The sequence below is a fragment of the Ursus maritimus genome, unplaced genomic scaffold (assembly GCF_017311325.1).
Source record: "Ursus maritimus isolate PB19 unplaced genomic scaffold, ASM1731132v1 scaffold_2, whole genome shotgun sequence".
Taxonomy (NCBI): domain Eukaryota; kingdom Metazoa; phylum Chordata; class Mammalia; order Carnivora; family Ursidae; genus Ursus; species Ursus maritimus.
In genome coordinates, this window is record NW_024424452.1 from 6,467,017 (window position 1) to 6,485,238 (window position 18,222).

General features: G+C 41.3%; 1 protein-coding gene and 1 long non-coding RNA gene across 2 annotated transcripts in view; one reads left to right on the forward strand and one right to left on the reverse strand.

The window, feature by feature from the left end:
- Positions 1-2,267: 2,267 nt before the first annotated feature.
- The window catches only part of LOC121103737, a 32,827-nt gene continuing 16,872 nt past the window's right edge, over positions 2,268-18,222 (reverse strand). The window contains exon 3 of the long non-coding RNA XR_005835949.1: positions 2,268-2,573. This is a non-coding gene — a long non-coding RNA (uncharacterized LOC121103737). The remainder of the gene's footprint in view (positions 2,574-18,222) is intronic.
- On the forward strand, positions 14,517-17,124 carry LOC121103735 (zinc finger protein 184-like). Its single transcript, XM_040634811.1, has one exon. The coding sequence runs from the start codon at positions 14,673-14,675 to the stop codon at positions 15,801-15,803; it is 1,131 nt and encodes a 376-aa protein (XP_040490745.1). The 5' UTR covers positions 14,517-14,672; the 3' UTR covers positions 15,804-17,124.

Below are 18,222 nucleotides of genomic sequence, written 5' to 3' on the forward strand. Positions count from 1 at the left end.
TAAAATGATGAAGGCATTGTTAAACCCTTCACCTTCAGAATCCCTCATTCTTCTTTTTTTTTTTTAAAGATTTTATTTATTTATTTGACAGAGAGAGAGACAGCCAGCGAGAGAGGGAACACAAGCAGGGGGAGTGGGAGAGGAAGAAGCAGGCTCATAGCTGAAGAGCCTGATGTGGGGCTCGATCCCATAGCGCCGAGATCACGCCCTGAGCCGAAGGCAGACGCTTAACCACTGTGCCACCCAGGTGCCCCCAGAATCCCATTCTTCTGAATCATTTTTCCACTCAATGTTGTCTTTACCCATGTTTTTCCATCTGGTATCATTTTTCTTGCTACCAAGAGTATTGGTAATATAGCAACTCTTAAGTATGCTCCACTATTGTCTCTGGCATTTTCTTCTGTTGATATTCATTCTGGCATGCTTGTGTACTGGCACAGGTATGACGACTACACACTAGAGGCACCTGGCCAACAACAATTAATTGTAAGGTACTTCTGGGTATCAGAGATATGAAAATGTAAAAACAAACAAACAAACAAACAAAAAACCCCTTGATTCTAAAAAGTTAGAATCAGGGGAAACAGCAAAGTCTGCTTTTCATGATAATACTGTGACAACCACTCCTGGTTTCTGAGTAACTGGTAAATTGTGTGTTCCCTGCCTGTGATTTTCAGATTCAAACTGAGAAGTGCCGTCAGGCATAGTCTGCTATCTTTGTAAGTCTCTATGAACAGTAGTAGTATTGTGGATATCTGCACTGCGCAGGACAGAAAGCTGTGTTAATTTAGTCATCCTTATTAGAAATTTCCAGTTTAGCTGCTATGTATATTTTATTCTATTATTTTGTTTCTTTAATTAAAAACTTTTTTTAAAGTAGGCTCCATTCCCAGCCTGGAGCCCAATGCTGAGCTTGAAGTCAGGACCCTGAGATCAAGACCTGGGCTGAGATCCAGATGCTCAACCAACTGAGCCACCCAGGTACCCCTATGCAGGGTTTTATAAACTGTGCTAAGGAGTTTATGTTTTATTCCAGGGCAGAGGGAAGTCACTGAAGGGTTCTGAGGAGAGTGACATAAACAGATTTAATTTTTAAACATTCATCTGGACTGTCTTGAATAGCATGGATTGAGAAAGGCAAGATTAGATGTGGAGAGACTATTCAAGCGACTATGGTAATTTGCACTGGAATGACAATTGATTTCTCCTGGTTTCTGAAGCGAAGAACTAGGGCTACAGCCCAGAGTGTTTCGTACAGAAAGGATTACCTTTCATCCGGTTGCTCTTTGGCTCAAGGGGAGCAGCCCTCCTGGTACGAATGTTCATAAACTCCAGGTCCGCACAATTTCCCACTTCAAAGCCAATCTCGGCACTTGCCCCTTTCTCACATCTAACTTTTCCTTGTGAACTCATTCCTAAACCGTGTTTTCTTTTATTATCTCGTAGTTCAGGACAATGGCTTCTCAACCCTGCCTATGGTTATTAGCCAGAATGCTTTCAACAAAATCACTAGCACTCAGTCTACAGGTTTGGGGCTTTATTGTAAGAATGAGAAATACTAAGGAAAAGACTTAGTGTAACAGACCCCCCACACCACCACCAATTAGTAATAAGACACTGAAAATATCTGGAGTTTTAATTTTTATTTTTTAAAGATTTTACTTATTTGAGACAGAATGAGAGAGAGCACGAGTGGGGAGGGATGGGCTGAAGCAGAGGGAGAAACAGACGCCCCTGCTGAGCAGGCAGCCTGATGCGGGGTCTCCATTCCAGGACCCTGGGATCAGGACCTGAGCCGAAGGCAGATCCCTAACCAACTGAGCCACCCGGCTTTTAATGACAGCTTCTCATTTTATTCAGAAAGGAGACCTATCAGATGAAGTATCGCCACCTTAAGGATGGTACTGAAGGCCTGCAGTTCTCTCTCCCTCGCTCTACAGATGCCCCCACCCCGAAGACGGGAACCGATGTCCCCGAGCCCTCTGGGAAGTGGAGTCCTTCCGCCGGGACCCCCGACCTGGCGCGGTCGCCTCCAAGTGCGCAGATGCGACTCCAGACGGAGCCTCGGGCTCGAGCCTTTTGTTTCCCCGCAGCTCTGTGAGTCCGGAAAGCGACTCCGTCTGCCCCTCCTGTCCTTCCCAGAGCGCAAACCCGCAGGGACCCACCCTGTGGCCGGAGCCGAGACCGCAGTGCGTCCAGGGGTAAGAGAGAGCTGGGCCCGAGGCGCGGGTCTCTCCAACCCGCCGGTCCATGCGCAAAGCGCAGCTCCAGTGTTCTCAGGTTCCGGCCCCGGCGGGGGAAGGGCTGGGCCCTGCTGGCGCGTCCCGGGCCCAGTCCCCGACGCTCTGCGTACTCCTTGGCTGGGAGGCAAGCCGGGTTTGTAGGTTTAGGTCCGAGCGAGGAGGCGTTCCGGAAGCGCGGTTGCCGCTAAGTCCTCCGGGAAGTGGAGTCCGGGAGCTTGAAGGAGGCGTGGCCGACAGGGGATTCTGGGAGCTGGAGTGGGAGGCCCGGGAGCTTGAGCGCCTCCCTTCGGTTTTGGCCTTAAGTCTTGCCCTTCTACCAAACAGCCTTATCTGAATTGGGACACAAAGAAAAAAAATGGGGTCCGTGTCTTACTCATAACCTTTCTGTGCCTTGCTCTATCAGAGTTTTGGAGCCTGCCTGCATTTTAGAGGCCAATGCAAGGGGTTGACTGTTGTCCCTCTCTCTCTCTCACTCACACACACACACAGCCTGGACTGTTCGCTCTCTCTCTCTCTCGCTCTCTCTCTCCCTCTCCCTCTCCCTCTCCCTCTCCCACACACACACCCTTGAATGCGCGCGCGCGCACACACGGCCTGGACTGTTGTGGCTCGCGCTCTCTCTCTCTTTGTCTCGCTCGCTCTCTCTCTCTCTCACACACACACACACACACACACACACACACACACACACGGCCTGGACTGTTGTGGCTCGTGCGCGCGCTTTCTCTCTCTTTCTCTCTCGCTCGCTCTCTCTCACACACACACACACACACACACAGGGCCTGGACTGTTGCGGCTCGTGCTCTCTCTCTCTTTCTCTCTCGCTCGCTCTCTCTCTCTCACACACACACACAGGGCCTGGACTGTTGTGGCTCGTGCTCTCTCTCTCTTTCTCTCTCTCTCGCTCTCTCTCTCACACACACACAGGGCCTGGACTGTTGCGGCTCGTGCTCTCTCTCTCTTTCTCTCTCGCTCGCTCTCTCTCTCTCACACACACACACAGGGCCTGGACTGTTGTGGCTCGTGCGCGCGCTCTCTCTCTCTCTCTCTCTCACACACTCTCACACACACACACACGGCCTGGACTGTTGTGGCTCACTCTCTCTCTCTCTTTCTCTCTCTCTCGCTCTCTCTCTCACACACACACACACACACACACGGCTTGGACTGTTGTGGCTCGTGCGCTCTCTCTCTCTCTCTCTCTCACACACACACACACACACACACACACACACACACGGCCTGGACTGTTGTGGCTCTCTCTCTCTCTCTTTCTCTCTCACTCTCTCTCTCTCACACACACACACACACACACACACACGGCCTGGACTGTTGTGGCTCGCGCGCTCTCTCTCTTTCTCTCTCTCTCTCTCTCTCTCTCACACACACACACACCCTGGAATGCAAGGATTTGGTCAGTGGCAAGGAAAAGCTTTGTTGCCATGCAGTTTGCAAACCTGGGAAACGTAGCCTTTGCCTACAAACCAAGAGTACACTCCAAAGGGGAAGGATTATGCATGAAGCTTAGGGTTTAAATAGGCACAAACCAAAAGTTTCAGGTGTGGAGTGACAAGCAGGATACAGTTAATAAGTTATTTCTGGTGGCAGCCATTCAACAGGATGTGCTGCAGGCGTCCTTTATTTTAATTTTTTTCTCCCAAATTTTGTTGAATTTTGTGCCAGCTTGTCACCTTATGCTGTACTGACTGGTTTCGTTCCTCATGGTCATTCAGCCTGCTTAAAAGTTTAGATTCTCTCCCTTGACAAGGAGGGAACTTACCTCGTCTGTCAGTTATTACTGTCTAATCACCGAAGTCTTTTGTTCTCACTCTGACCACGCAAAGGAATCCCTGCCTATACATTTTTGGGGTCTTTAAAAAAGAGCAGGTGGGGAATCAACTGTATAAAGGCCCCATCTATCAACTGCCTGTCTTTATGAATAAGGATGAACCAACGGTGCGAGCCTTGCTTATAGTTACTGCTACCATAATCACAGGCCACCTTATGGTCAGTTGTGTGCTTTAGGGTCTCATGGGAGTTTTGCACAGTCTGGAACCAGGTGTGAGGCTCACAGTTCCCTGCCCTGATTCTGTACTGGTTTTGTCCTGGTGTGGCATGTAGTGGCTGATCTCATTACTCTAGAGAATGGTCTTCCAGCTGTGGAGATTAATTTAGCCTAAATAATAAAGGTTTCAAGCAAAGAGTTACTTCTGAGGCCCTAGGACTTAAATGCATAGGAATAAGCCTCCTAGGAGAAGAGATAGAGAGAGGGAGATGCCCCAGGGAGCAGGAACCAATTCCAGAGGATGGCGAGCCTAACCTCAAAAATCTCTCTCCAGAGCTTCACAGTAGAGTTGAATGATTTACACAAAGAAGCAGATTATGTATTGCTGAAAAGTCCATGTTTATCTCACCTGAAACTGTGAATAAGAAGGAAGTCATAGCAATAACAGGACAAAAAAGAGAAGCTGATCATGGATTATCTGACCATTGAAGCTGAGGAAGAAGGTAAGAATTACAGAAATAGCCTTGGAAGAGAGAATATTCCATTTTGCTTGCTTTTGTGATAAAAGGTCACACTTTTCTACTCTCTGTTAGACTATTCCAAGAGGCTGATGAATTGTGGGTCTACAAGTTTAGCTTTTTGGGCAATGCACTTTCACTTTATCATCTTACTCTATCCTCAACCCACCGTTTTGAGTTAAATTGAATAGGCCTTGAGTATATAATTTAGCTGGCTTGTGATAGCTTTTGTCTTAGTGAATAGAGTTTACCTTCTTCATGGCTTTTTCTCCCTCTAGTCCTTCCAGCCATTACTACTGAGGATGCCTCTCTGCCCCAAAAACAGGACACAGAAGAAATGGAACCTACTGTTGAGCTCCTTCCTGTTGAGTTCCAGGCAAGTTAGTTTAAGTTCCCTCCTCTGAAATCTTAGCTTGGTGTTCACGGTGTGTTGTTTCCTTTTTTCATCTTGCTTCAGACGTCCACAGCAATCCCAGCTACAGAACTGAACCAAAGTAATTTTTCCTTGAAAACTTGAAGGTCTGGGGAGAGCTCAGGCTCGAGCCTTGAATTTGGGAGTAATCTGTGTGAAGGGTATTTTAAGCCATGAAACTGTGATCTCTAAGGGAATAGAAAAGAGATGAAATTTTATTACTGAGTCCTATAGCTTTTCAACTCTTAATGGTCAGGGAGACGAAGAGGAACCAGCAAAGGAGACTGAGAGGATGTGGCCAGTGAGGTAGGGGGAAGTCAAAAGTGTGGCATCCTGGTAACCGAGTGGAGAAGGTGTTTCAAGGAGCAGGGAGTGATCAGCTGTGTTAAACACTGCTGCTAAGTCAAGTAAGATGAGGACTGAGAATTGACCATTGGATTTAAAAATATGAAGATCATTGGTGACTGCCAAGAACAATTGCATTGAATGACAGGAATGAAAACCTGATTGGAAAGGATTCAGGAGAGAATAGGAGAGAAATTGGAGGCAGGGACTATGGACAACTATTTTGGAGAGTTTTACACTAAAGGAGAACAGAAATAGGGTGATAGTGGGAAGGAAGACCAAAGAAGGTTTGTTTTTTGTTTTTTTGTGGGGTTTTTTTTGAGGATTTTTTTTTTTAAATATGGGTGAAATAACAGATTGCCTCTAGGTATATAAGAATGGATGGAGAAGAGAAGATGTCTAATGACTGAGTTCAGGGGAACTCTAACATTTAGAGCCACTTTCCAAACATTATTTTAAACAAAAAAACATGTGAGTTAGGGATGATGCCTATTTCACAGTAAAAATGAGATTCACAGGGGCACCTGGCTGGCTCAGTCAGTGGAGCATGTGACTCTTGATCTCAGGGTTGTAAGTTCAAGTTCCACATTGGGTGCAGAGATTACTTAAAAATAAAATCATAAAAAATATCCCAAAACTGAGGTTCACAGTAACTTGCTCAGAATCATAAGGTAGTTGAATCCTAATCAGAACCCAGGTATGTCCGATCCTAAATCCTATGCCTCTAAACCACTGTAGTCTTTTTTTTTTTTTTTTTTAAGATTTATTTATTTTAGAGAGACAGCATGAGCAGGGGGAGGGGCAGAAGGAGAGGGAGAGAGAGAATTTCAAGCAGACTTCATGCCAACCGCGGAGCCCAACGTGGGGCTTGATCTCAACACCCTGAGATCAACACCTGAGCTGAAACCAAGAGTCAAATGCTTAACCAACTGTGTCACCCAGGGGCCTCTTAACCACGGTATTCTATTGATTGACTTTCTCACAAAGTATTCTCCAGTTAATTTTGGTCAACAAAATACACCCACATGACTGTCAATATAACATAGAATATGAAGAACAGTTGATCATTTTTAGTTTGCAATCAGCAAATCCACTCATTCAGAACAACTGTAGTTACTAAAGGATAACTAAATAAATCAAAAAGTCATAGCCTTAAGTACAGAGAAAGAAGAAGCCTGTGTTAGAACAGGATGGCTCTCTATATACATCAGGATATCAAGCAGAATTTCTATAAAATCTCCGAATATTCCAGGAATCAGTATAAATTACATGCCTGAGAATTATCCCATCTATAACAACTAAGTACAATTAGTAATTAACATTTGTTTGCCATTCATTGGTTAATTTATATTAGATTTATTTAGTAAACTATGTAAGAGACAGAAAAATATAGTTAAGATATAGCTTTGATGTCAGATCACTATGTTGTATTCCTGAGACAATATCTATGTCAACTATCCTTCAATTAAAAGAAAAAGAGTATAGCTTTGGAGTCAGGCTGCCTGGGTCCAAATCTCAGATCTGATCCTCACACCTATAAATAATGTTAATAATAGTGCCTACTTCATAGAGTTATCATTGCAAGAGGTTGTTCAAAGGACTTAGCACATACAGAATATATTATAAATGTTAGCTGTTATTATTTTCCTTAACACAGACTAATACTTAGAAATCTTAGGCTGTTCCATTAAATAAAGGTTTAACTTTCAGATTAAAAAATACTTCCTCTTCTAGATTGTTCTCTTCCCTAAGTCCTATAAGAATGTGCTTGTTCTTCCAGGAATTGGTGACAGTCAAGGATGAGGAAATGGATTTCACTCATGTGGAAGAAGAACAGCTGAATTCTGCCCAAAGGTACATGGGCATGGATATGAAAGTGGAGACTTGTGGGAGCCTGGTATTTTGGGGTAAGGAAGTTATTTTGTAATGCAAACTGCTTACTGGGACATAAGCTTCCTCTATAACTAACAGCGTCTAAAGTGCCATAGTTTTGCTTCAGTTCCAGAGAGCGTTAATCCCCTAGGAGATCCCTGATCACTCTGGGCTCAGAATTGGCTTCTTTTCTCTTTTGGCAAGAAAACGTTCACTATCTCTGGTACTGAAAAAGGACAGCTTCATTACATTGGTTTTAAGATTTATAAAGTTATAGTAATCAAAACAGTGTGGTGGTACTGGTGAAAGGATAGATGTAAATCAATGGAACAGAACAGATGGCCCAGAAATAGACCCATACATATATGGTCAATTAATTTCTGACAAAGATGCAAAAATCAATTCAATGTTAAAAGGAGAATCTTTTCAATAAATGGTACTGGAACAATTGGACATCTATATGCCAAAAGAAAATCCATACCTCCCACCGTACAGTTACTTTCAGTGGATCACAGAACTAAGTATAAAACCTAGAGGAACCATTAGAGATAGTCTTTGTGACCTTTCGTAAGGCAAAATTTTATTAGATATGATATCAAAAGCTCAATCTAGTAAAGCCATCTGGGTCTTGGGTTTGCTTTATTAGAAGATTTTTAACCTTGAATCCTGGTCCCTTGCTAGATAGAGGATGATTCAGATGATCTGTTTCTTCTTGAGTGAGCTCTGGTAATGATTTACTGTCTTTCATTCCCGATATTGGTAATCTGCATCTTCTCTGTTTTAATTTTTTTGGTCTTCCTAAGAGTTCAACAGTTTTATTGATCTTTTCAAAGAACTAGTTTTTTATTTCATTGATTCCTTCTATTTTCTGTTTTCAATTTTATTCATCGATGCTCTTATCTTTATTATCTTTTCCCTTTGCTAACTTTAGGTCTAATTTTCTCTCCTTCCTTTAGTTTCTTAAGGTAGAAGCCTCATCACTGGTATACGATCTTTCTTCTCTTTTAATATGAACATTTAGTGCTATAAATTTCCTTCTAAGGACTGCTTTGGCTGCATTCCACAATTTTGATATGTGGTGTTTTCATTTTTGTGGTTCAAAATAACTTCTATTTTCAATTGTGACTTCCTCCTTGACTCATGGATTGTTTACTGATTTCCAAATTTTAGGTGATTTCAATAAATTTGTTTTCAATTTTGTGGTTTGGTTCTGTGTGGTCAGAGATACTTCTTATGATTTCAGTTCTTTTACATTTCTGAGATTTGTTGTATTACTCATAATATAGTCTTGATGAATGTTCCATGTGAACTTGAAAATAAATTTAATTAGGTCAGGTTTGGTTGAGATTATTCAGGTCTTCTATATCCTTACCAATTTCCTGTCTACTGGCTTCTACTGGGTACTGACAGAGGAGTGTTGAATTTTCCAATTATAATTGTGGGATCGTCTATTTCTCCTTTTAGTTTTATCAGTTTTTGCTCAATGTATTTTGCTAATGTACCTGAAACTCTTTTGTTAGGTGCATACACATAACAAATTATCTTCTTGGTGAATTGACCCCTTTATCATTTTATAATGTCCCTCTTTAACCTTGGTAATATTTCTTGTTTGGAATTTTATTTTGTCTGATAGTAATATAGCTACTCTGGCTTCCTGTTTGCATAGTATATTTTTTCCATTTTTAAAACGTATTTAAGGTAAGTTTCTTGTGGACAGCATATAATTGGGTCTGGGTTTTTTTTTTTTTTTTTAAAGATTTTATTTATTTATTTGACAGAGAGAGAGACAGCCAGCGAGAGAGGGAACATAGGCAGGGGGAGTGGGAGAGGAAGAAGCAGGCTCCCAGCGGAGAAGCCTGATGTGGGGCTCGATCCCAGGACTCTGGGATCACTCCCTGAGCCGAAGGCAGACGCTTAACGACTGAGCCACCCAGGCGCCCCTGGGGCTGGATTTTTTAAAATTAATTAATTTATTTATTTGAGAGAGAGAGTGAGCAGGGGGAGGGGAAGAGGAAGAGGGAGAAGCAGACTCCCTGCTGAGCACAGAGCCCAACATGAGGCTCGATCCCAAGACCCCAAGATCATAACCCAAGCTGAAGGCAGACACTTAACTGACTGAGCCTCCCCGGCACCCCTGGGTCTTGTTTTTAAATACATCCTAACAATCTCTGCAATTTTCAACTGGTGTGTTTAGATCATTTACATTTAAAGTAACTACTGGTATAGTTGGATTTAAATCTTACATATAGCTAGTTGTTTTCTATTTGTTCCACCTTTTCCTTGTTCATTTTTCTTTCTTTTTCTGTTTTTTGATTGAGTATTCTTTGTTTTTCCATTTTATCTCCACTATTAGCTTATCATTAAACCTTATCTAAAGGTTGTCCTAGAGTTGCCAATATGCTTCTTTAATTACAGTTTTTTCTTTTTTCTTTTCTTTTTTTTAAGAGAGAGTGCGAGTGGGAGGGAAGGGGCAGAAGGAGAGGGAGAGAGAATCCTAAGCAGATTCCATGCCCAGCCAGCATGTAGCCCACTCAGAGCTCTATTTCATGACCCGGAGATCATGACCTGAGCTGATATCAAAAGTCAGATGCTCAACTGACTGAACCACCCAGACGTCCCAATCACAGTATATTTTTAAAGAATATTATATACCACTTCATGTCTAGTATAGGAACTTACTTCTGGAGACTTCTAATTCCTCTCTCCCATCTTTTGTATAATTGTTCACATGCATTTTACCTTTACATATGCTATAAAATCACAGGACATTGCTACTGTTTTTGTTTAAAACAGTTATCTCTTAGAATAATTAAAAATAAGAAAAAAATAATCGTATTTATTTTCATTTATGCCATTGCCAGCACTATTCATTTTATATATAGATCAGGGGCCAGCAAACTTCCTGTGTAAAGTACCAGATGGTAAATATTTTTTGCTTGGTGGGCCATATACTCTCTTGCAATTACTTAACTTTGCTATTGTAGCATGAAGGCAGCCATAAACGATTTGTAAACAAGCAGGAGTGGCCAGATTTGACCTGTGGTGGGTCAGTTTGGCCCATGGGCCATAATGTGCTGATCCCTGGCGTAGGTCCAAATTCTTGACTTGTATCAATTACCTTCTGCCTATAAGAACATTTCTTGTAGTGCACACCTACTGGTAATGAATTCTCTCAGCTTTTGCTTATCTGAAAAAGTATCTTTCATCTTATGTATTTATTTTTTATTTTTAAGATTTTATTTTTAAGTAATCTCTGTAGCCAGTGTGGGGCTCGAACCCACAACCCCAAGATCAGGAGCCACATGCTCTTCTGACTGAGCCAGTGAGGCACCCCTTTCATTTTCATTTTTGAAGATGAAATTATATTTTCACTGAATATAGAATTCTTAGTGACAGGGCTTTTTTTCTTTCATCAATTTAAATGTGTCACTTCATTGTCTTCTGGCTTACATAGTTTGTGACAAAAAGTTTGCTGTAATTTTTATCCTTGTTCTTCTTTCTTTTTCTATGGCTGCCTTTAAGATTTTCTCTTTATCTTGGTTTTCAACAGTTTGAATACGATGTATCTAGAGGTATGTGGGGGGGCGTGCACGCACATGCATATGTGCCCATGTTCATCCCAGGTAGGGTTCTCTGTGCTTCCTTGGATTTTTGGTTTGATGTCTTTCATTAGTTTTGGAATATTATCAGCCATTAACTCATCAAATACTGTTTCTGCCCATTCTCTGTTTCTTTTCCTTCTAGGATTCCAATTACATGGATTCTGAGCATGAGATATTGTCTCACAGCTCTCAGATGCTCTCTTCTGGTTAGTTTTTCACTGTTTCTTCCTTTTTGTGCTTTAGTTTGAGTAATTTCTATTGACCTATTTGCAAGTTTACTGATTCTTAGCTTTATTGACTTTAATGATGCACCCATCAAAGACATTAATCTCCATTACCACGTTTTTTCATCTCTAGCATTTTCATTTGACTTTTATAGTTTCCATCTCTTTGCTAAAATTCTCCAACTGTTAATGAATGTTGTCCATCTTTTTCACTGGAGACTTTTACATATTTATCATAGTTACTTTAAGTTCCCTTATAGTTCTAACGTCTAGGTAATCATTGAGTCTGGTTCCATTTATTACTCTGACTACGGTTTTATACAGATTTGAGTGGGGTTGGAGAGGGATGCATGGAGAAAGGATACAACTAGATCCACTATGAGCCTGTTGAATTAGGGTAGGGGAGAGATGATGGTAACTGAATTGGGGTGGTAATAATGGGGAGGGAAAGTACAGAATGGGTGAGAGAGATTTGGGAAGTATAATCCGTAAAACTTGGTGATTTATTTGTTGTGGTTGTTAGAGTAGAGGGAAGAGCTCAATATGATTATCAGTTTTCAGACTCGGAGCCAGAAAAGCTCTTTGGGGTTTTGTGAGGATTAGATGTGTTCATATATTTAATCTTTTAAAACAGTAGCTTACACATAATAAATACTATATATACACATATATATATGTTTTCCTAATAGTATTATAGTTCATAGCATATATTAAGCTTTAGGTTGCCATGATATTTTCAACTTCTGAAAATTATGGCAGCATTAAGAATATATTTTGCTCAAACATTGGTTATGTTTCTGAAATGGGATAAAAGGATCTTAAGAAAGGCTTATTACTCTCCAGATTTGCTCACTGCTTGTATTATTTGTGTTCAACTCAGTTCATACAGCATCTATTTCTTTCTTTCTTTCTTTCTTTCTTTCTTTCTTTCTTTCTTTCTCTTTCTTCTTTTCTTTTCTTTTTTATATTTTATTTATTTGAGAGAGGGAGAGCATAAGCCGGGGAGAGGGGCAAAGGGAGAGGGAGAAGCAGACTTCCCACTGGGCAGGGAGCCCGAAGCAGGACGGATCCCAGGACCCCAGAATCATGACCTGAGTTGAAGGCAGATGCTTAACTGATTGGTCCACTGAGTGCCCCCATACAACATCTATTTCATGCATACTTTTTCTTTACCAGAACTATGATAGGCCCTGAGAAATATCAATGAACCAAAGAGGTGTGATTCCTGCCCTCAGAAAACTGCCTTTTTGTGGTGGAGTTCATAATCTTATATCAGTATCTTTTTGTTAACAAGAATGATGGTGGTGACATTTTGTCATAGATGATGAAAGCTGGGAAATATACAGATTGAGGTATAAGATGAATTAAGGTATGGGTATATTGAATTTGAGATTTCCAGATGGATACATGAAGTAAATAGCTGGATATATGGGTGTGAGGGACAGCACTAAGCTGAAGATAAGAATTTGAGATCACTGATATATATAAGGCAATTGCAACTAGTAGACAAATAAGTCCTAGAGATCTAATTCACAGTAGTGAATACAGACAACAATATTGTGCTATAATCATCAAACCTGCTAAGGACTAGATCTTAATTATTCCCATCTCAAAATAAAAATGATAATTATGTGATGTAATTGAGGTGCTAAGTATCACTACATCGGCAATCATTATATAAATACATCAAATTAACACGTTGTGTTTTAAACTCACACAGTGTTATATGTAAAATATATTCCAATTTTCTAAAATGCAATTAATATCATGGACTGAATGAGGTCTTTAATGGAGACAATGTTGTGGAGGATGGGGCGGGGCAAAAAAGGAGAATTTAGACTGAATACCAAGAAGCATCAACATTTAAAAAGAAGAAACAGAAAAAGTCCCAAATAAAGAGCAATCAGGAGTAAAACCTGGACAGCTTAGAATCACAGAAGTCAAGAGAGAACATATGTCAATTATATCTGAATAAAGTTGGGGGAAAAAGGTGGGGGGAATGTTGTTAGGAGGGAGACATGGTCACCACTGTCAAGTGCTGTTGAGAGGCCAAGCTAAAGAAGGAATGAAAAGAATCCACTGGATCTGGGTCACATATAAATGGTTAGTAATTTCAGTGAGAGCAGTTACAACTGAGTAGTAGGGAGAGAAGCCAGACTACAGCGAGTACAGGAGCAAGGATGTGATGAGAAAATGTACAAAACCTTTTTGAGAAATTTGGGTATGACAAAAAAATAAGGAAGAGGGGAAGGAAGGAGAAAGAGAGGGAAGGAAGGGAGGAATGGAAGGAGGAAGGAAGGAAGAGGAGGAGGAAGGAAGGAAAGAAGGAGGGGAAGGGAAAAAGGAGGGGATAGTGGTTAGTGGAAACACAACATCATATTTAAAGTGTATGGTAAGGGGCGCCTGGGTGGCTCAGTCGTTGGGCGTCTGCCTTCAGCTCAGGACGTGATCCTAGTGTTATGGGATCGAGCCCTGCATCGGGCTCCTCTGCTGGGAGCCTGCTTCTTCCTCTCCCACTTCCCCTGCTTGTGTTCCCTCTCTCACTGGCTGTCTCTCTCTGTCAAATAAATAAATAAAATCTTAAAAAAAAAATAAAGTGTATGGTAAACAAAAATAAAGTGTATGGTAAACACGAAAAAATCTGTGCCTTTAAAAAGGGACTGGAGTGGGGTGCCTGGGTGGTTCAGTTGGTTAAGTGTCCAACTCTTGATTTCAGCTCTGATCATGATCTCAGCATGGTGAGATTGAGCCCCCTCATCAGGCTCCATGCTGGGCGTGCAGCCTGCTTAAGATTCTCTCTCTCCCTCTGCCCCTCCACCCCCTGCCCCCCACTTCTTGCTCTCTCCCTCTAAAAGAAGAAAGAAAGAAAGAAAGAAAGAAAGAAAGAAAGAAAGAAAGAAAGAAAGAGGAAAAGAGAAAAAAAGGGGGGGATCCAGAGGGAACTATTTAAAAAGTCAAAAGTGGTTGTTTCTGGGTGATTATTATAAGTGATTTTTTTCATCTTGAACTTTTTCAAAACTGCCCAATCTCAACTTATGTTTTCATCTTTCCACCCTTCCTCAGATATTTTATATTAACATTCCTTCTCATCCCTCTGGCTTATCCTCCTTCCTGACTTGTCTGCTCAGTTTTCCATTCTCTTAGGTAAAGCCTCCTCATTGTCCTCTTATTGTGCCTTGTATTAGCCATTCTCCCATCTCTGTTAGTCCCTGAAACTTCCTCTGCCATTGCCAGGAGGTGCTTTCTGAAAACATTCTAAAAACATGTACAATAAGCATCATTTTTATTTTCTTTTCCTCTTGCCAACTCTGCCGGTTTTTTCTCTCAACACAGAGAACACAACACTTGTACTCTTTTACTTATTTCAGATTCTGAATCTATACCTGAAACTAAAGAATCCTTTCCAAAGCAGGGATTTTATGAAGACGTGTCATCTGAAAGAGAGCTGATAATGGAGAGACTTAAAAAGGATGAGTCCTGGGACTCCAGACTGATAGAAGCCTGGCAGTGTGAAGGCACATTAGAAAGGCAGCAAGGAAATCAGAAGAAAGATTTAAGGCAAGTCATAATTAAACGCAAGAAAAACCCTGTGGAGGATTGTAATGAAACTGGGGAAAGTTCAAACCCAATTCAATGTCACAACATTTACTCAGTGAAAAAGCCTTGGAAGTGCAATGAATGTGGGAAGACCTTCAGTTACTACTCAGCCTTTATCCTACATCAGAGAATTCATACTGGAGAGAAGCCTTATGTATGTAACGAGTGTGGAAAGGCCTTCAGTCGGAGCTCATCACTTATTCAGCATCAGAGGATTCACACTGGAGAGAAACCCTATGAGTGTAATGAATGTGGGAAGGCTTTCAGTCATCGGTCAGCCCTCATCCAACATCATATCATTCATACTGGAGAAAAGCCCTATGAGTGCAATGAATGTGGGAAGGCCTTCAACCAAAGCACATACCTTCTTCAACATCACAGAATCCACACTGGAGAGAAACCCTACAAATGCAAGGAATGTGGGAAAGCTTTCAATGATACCTCATCCCTTATTAAACATCAAAGGGTTCATACTGGAGAAAAACCCTATGGATGTACAGAGTGTGGGAAAGCCTTTAGTGACAGGTCGGGCCTCACTCAACATCAGAGAACTCATACAGGGGAAAAGCCATACGAATGCAGTGAATGTGGGAAAGCTTTCAGTTACTGTTCAGCTCTTATTCAACATCAAGGAACACATACTGGGGAGAAACCTTACAAATGTAACGAATGTGGGAAAGCCTTCAGTGACCGCTCAGCTCTCGTAAGACATCAGAGAATTCATACTGGAGAGAAACCTTACAAATGTAAAGAATGCAAGAAGGCCTTCAGCCAGAGCTCATCTCTTACAAAGCATCTGAGAACTCATACTGGAGAGAAACCATATAAATGCCATGATTGTGACAAAGCCTTCAGCCAGAGTTCATCTCTTATCCAACACCAGAAAACCCATATGGGAGAAAAACACTACAAGTGTAAGAAATGTGAGAAAACCTTCAGTGTGCGTTCAGCCTTTCATCAACACAAAGAAATTCATGATGAATAGAATGCAGTAAATTCATGAAATAACTGCGTAGTCTTGGGGCACCCAGGTGGCTCAGTTGGCAGAGTGTGCAACTCTTGGTCTATGGGTTGTGAGTTCAAGCCCCATGTTGGGCATAGATTTTACTTTAAAAAAAGGAAAAAAATATGTATTCTCTCCTAATTGTGTCGATCTTTTCTAAGTATTACAGGGTATACTAAAAAAACATGAGGCTGTGTCATGCCAAAAAATAGCTCTCTTCCTTGAAAGGCTATTAGGTATGGGAAGAGAACAAACCCCAAAAAGCTGAAGCAATGAAGAGAAATCCTAGAGAAGCACAGAAGGAGGAAGTCTGGTTTAGTCAGAGAAACAGACTCAGAACTAAGCATCTGATATCATAGAAAAACTAACCAGAGGAGCAGACTGAACAGTACTTGAGGCTGATGGCTGTCTAAATAGTAGTTTCAACCTGAAGCCAAGTGGGAAGGATCAGGATCCCAAAGAGGAAAATCACCAGAAAGTTTCTCTAGGGAAATAAAGAGAAAGGAAAAAACAAAAAACAAACATACAAACAAACAAAAAAAAAAAACAAAGAAACTAAGCCCAGGAAATCCTCCTTCTTCTCTGTCCCTACACTCCACTTGCACACTTGCAAACATTTACACCAGTGTTTGTTAACCCTGGATGTACAAAATCATCTGAGAAGCTTAAAAAAGCTTAAAAAGCTTAAAAAAAAAAAAATACCTGGCTCCCAGCCCCAGAGATTCAGATTAAATTTGGACTAGGGGGTAGCCTGGGCATCAGGAATTTAAGAATTCCTCAGGTAGTTCCAATATGCAGTCAAGATTAAGAACCACTGATTTAGGCTCTTTCTGCAAAGGATCAACTCAATAAGGTAGGCGGAATTCAGGCAGCTGATAGGATAATAACAATCTACATCAGCTCTCCAGAGCTCTTTGTGTCTTTGTTTCTGCCTTTCCTCTCTGTTGCTAATTATATAATGTCATCTTTTCTTTTACCTGACTTTGGATCCTTTTGTTTGGACCTATTTCATTTTCTCTGACTTTGTGTGAATTGAGCTGCCTGATACTAACTTCTGTTCTGGCCCACACTTTTGCTAAATGTGCTCCTTTAAGCCTGGTTACAGTTTTCTCAACCACTCCTGCCTATGAGGATCATATATTGTGCTTGCTACCTATGGCCTAATGGTGGCAAATATTAACCATAAGAAACAAGAGGAGGACCTACAGACCAGAAATCAGGAGTGGAGACAGAGTGACTAGGAAGGAACCTCAAAGAGTTAAACTTATTTTTTTTTTAAAGATTTTATTTATTTATTTGACAGAGACAGCCAGCGAGAGAGGGAGCACAAGCAGGGGGAGTGGGAGAGGAAGAAGCAGGCTCATAGCGGAGGAGCCTGATGTGGGGCTCAATCCCAGAACGCTGGGATCACGCCCTGAGCCGAAGGCAGATGCTTAACGACTGCGCCACCCAGGCGCCCCTAAACTTATTTTGTTTTAAGATTTTATTTATTTATTTGAGAGAGAGAGAGAGAGAGTACTAGTGGGAGGAGGTACAGAGGGAGAGAGAGAAGAAGACTCCCAGCTGAGGGAGGGATCTCTACTCAGGGCAGAAGGCAGACACAACCGACTGAGCCACCCAGGTGCCTCCAAAGAGTTAAACTTTTTTTTTTTTTTTAAGATTTTATTTATTTATTCGACAGAGATAGAGACAGCCAGCGAGAGAGGGAACACAAGCAGAGGGAGTGGGAGAGGAAGAAGCAGGCTCATAGTGGAGGAGCCTGATGTGGGGCTCGATCCCTCAACGCCGGGATCACGCCCTGAGCCGAAGGCAGACGCTTAACTGCTGTGCCACCCAGGCGCCCCCAAAGAGTTAAACTTTTGACTCCAATTGTATTGTTGGTATCTTAGGATTTCCTGAAATTGTAATAAAATTTAGTTGTGTGCATGAACTAATAGTGAACTTCAAGGAATGTAGGTGGGAAGAAGGGTGAATAAAAAATGTTTCTACATTTAACATGACCAAGAATAATAACGCTAAGGAGATTATGAGAAATTACAGATGATACTGTAATCCCTATAGAATATCCATTAAGTGATAATGCAAGTAGAGGAATGAAATTACATGTTAAAAAATGTTTAATCCAAAAGAAGGCAGGAAAGGAGGAAGAGAGGCACAGGTGGGACAAATCCTAAACAGGTAGCAAAATGGTAGACCTAAATTTAACCCTATCAATAATTACACTGAAGTAAAAGAAACACTCCAAATAAAACTCAAAGATTATGAGACTGAATAAAGAATCATGACCCAACTATATGCAAAAGAGCCACATGTTAAATACAGAAACACAGGTTGAAAGTTCAAAAGATAAAGATACACAGTGAAAACACTAATCTTAAGAAAGCTGGAGTAGATATACTAA

Coding starts and splice junctions, on each gene's coding strand:
- LOC121103735 (XM_040634811.1), top strand. CDS start 14,673: ATGGAGAGACTTAAAAAGGATGAGTCCTGGGACTCCAGACTGATAGAA.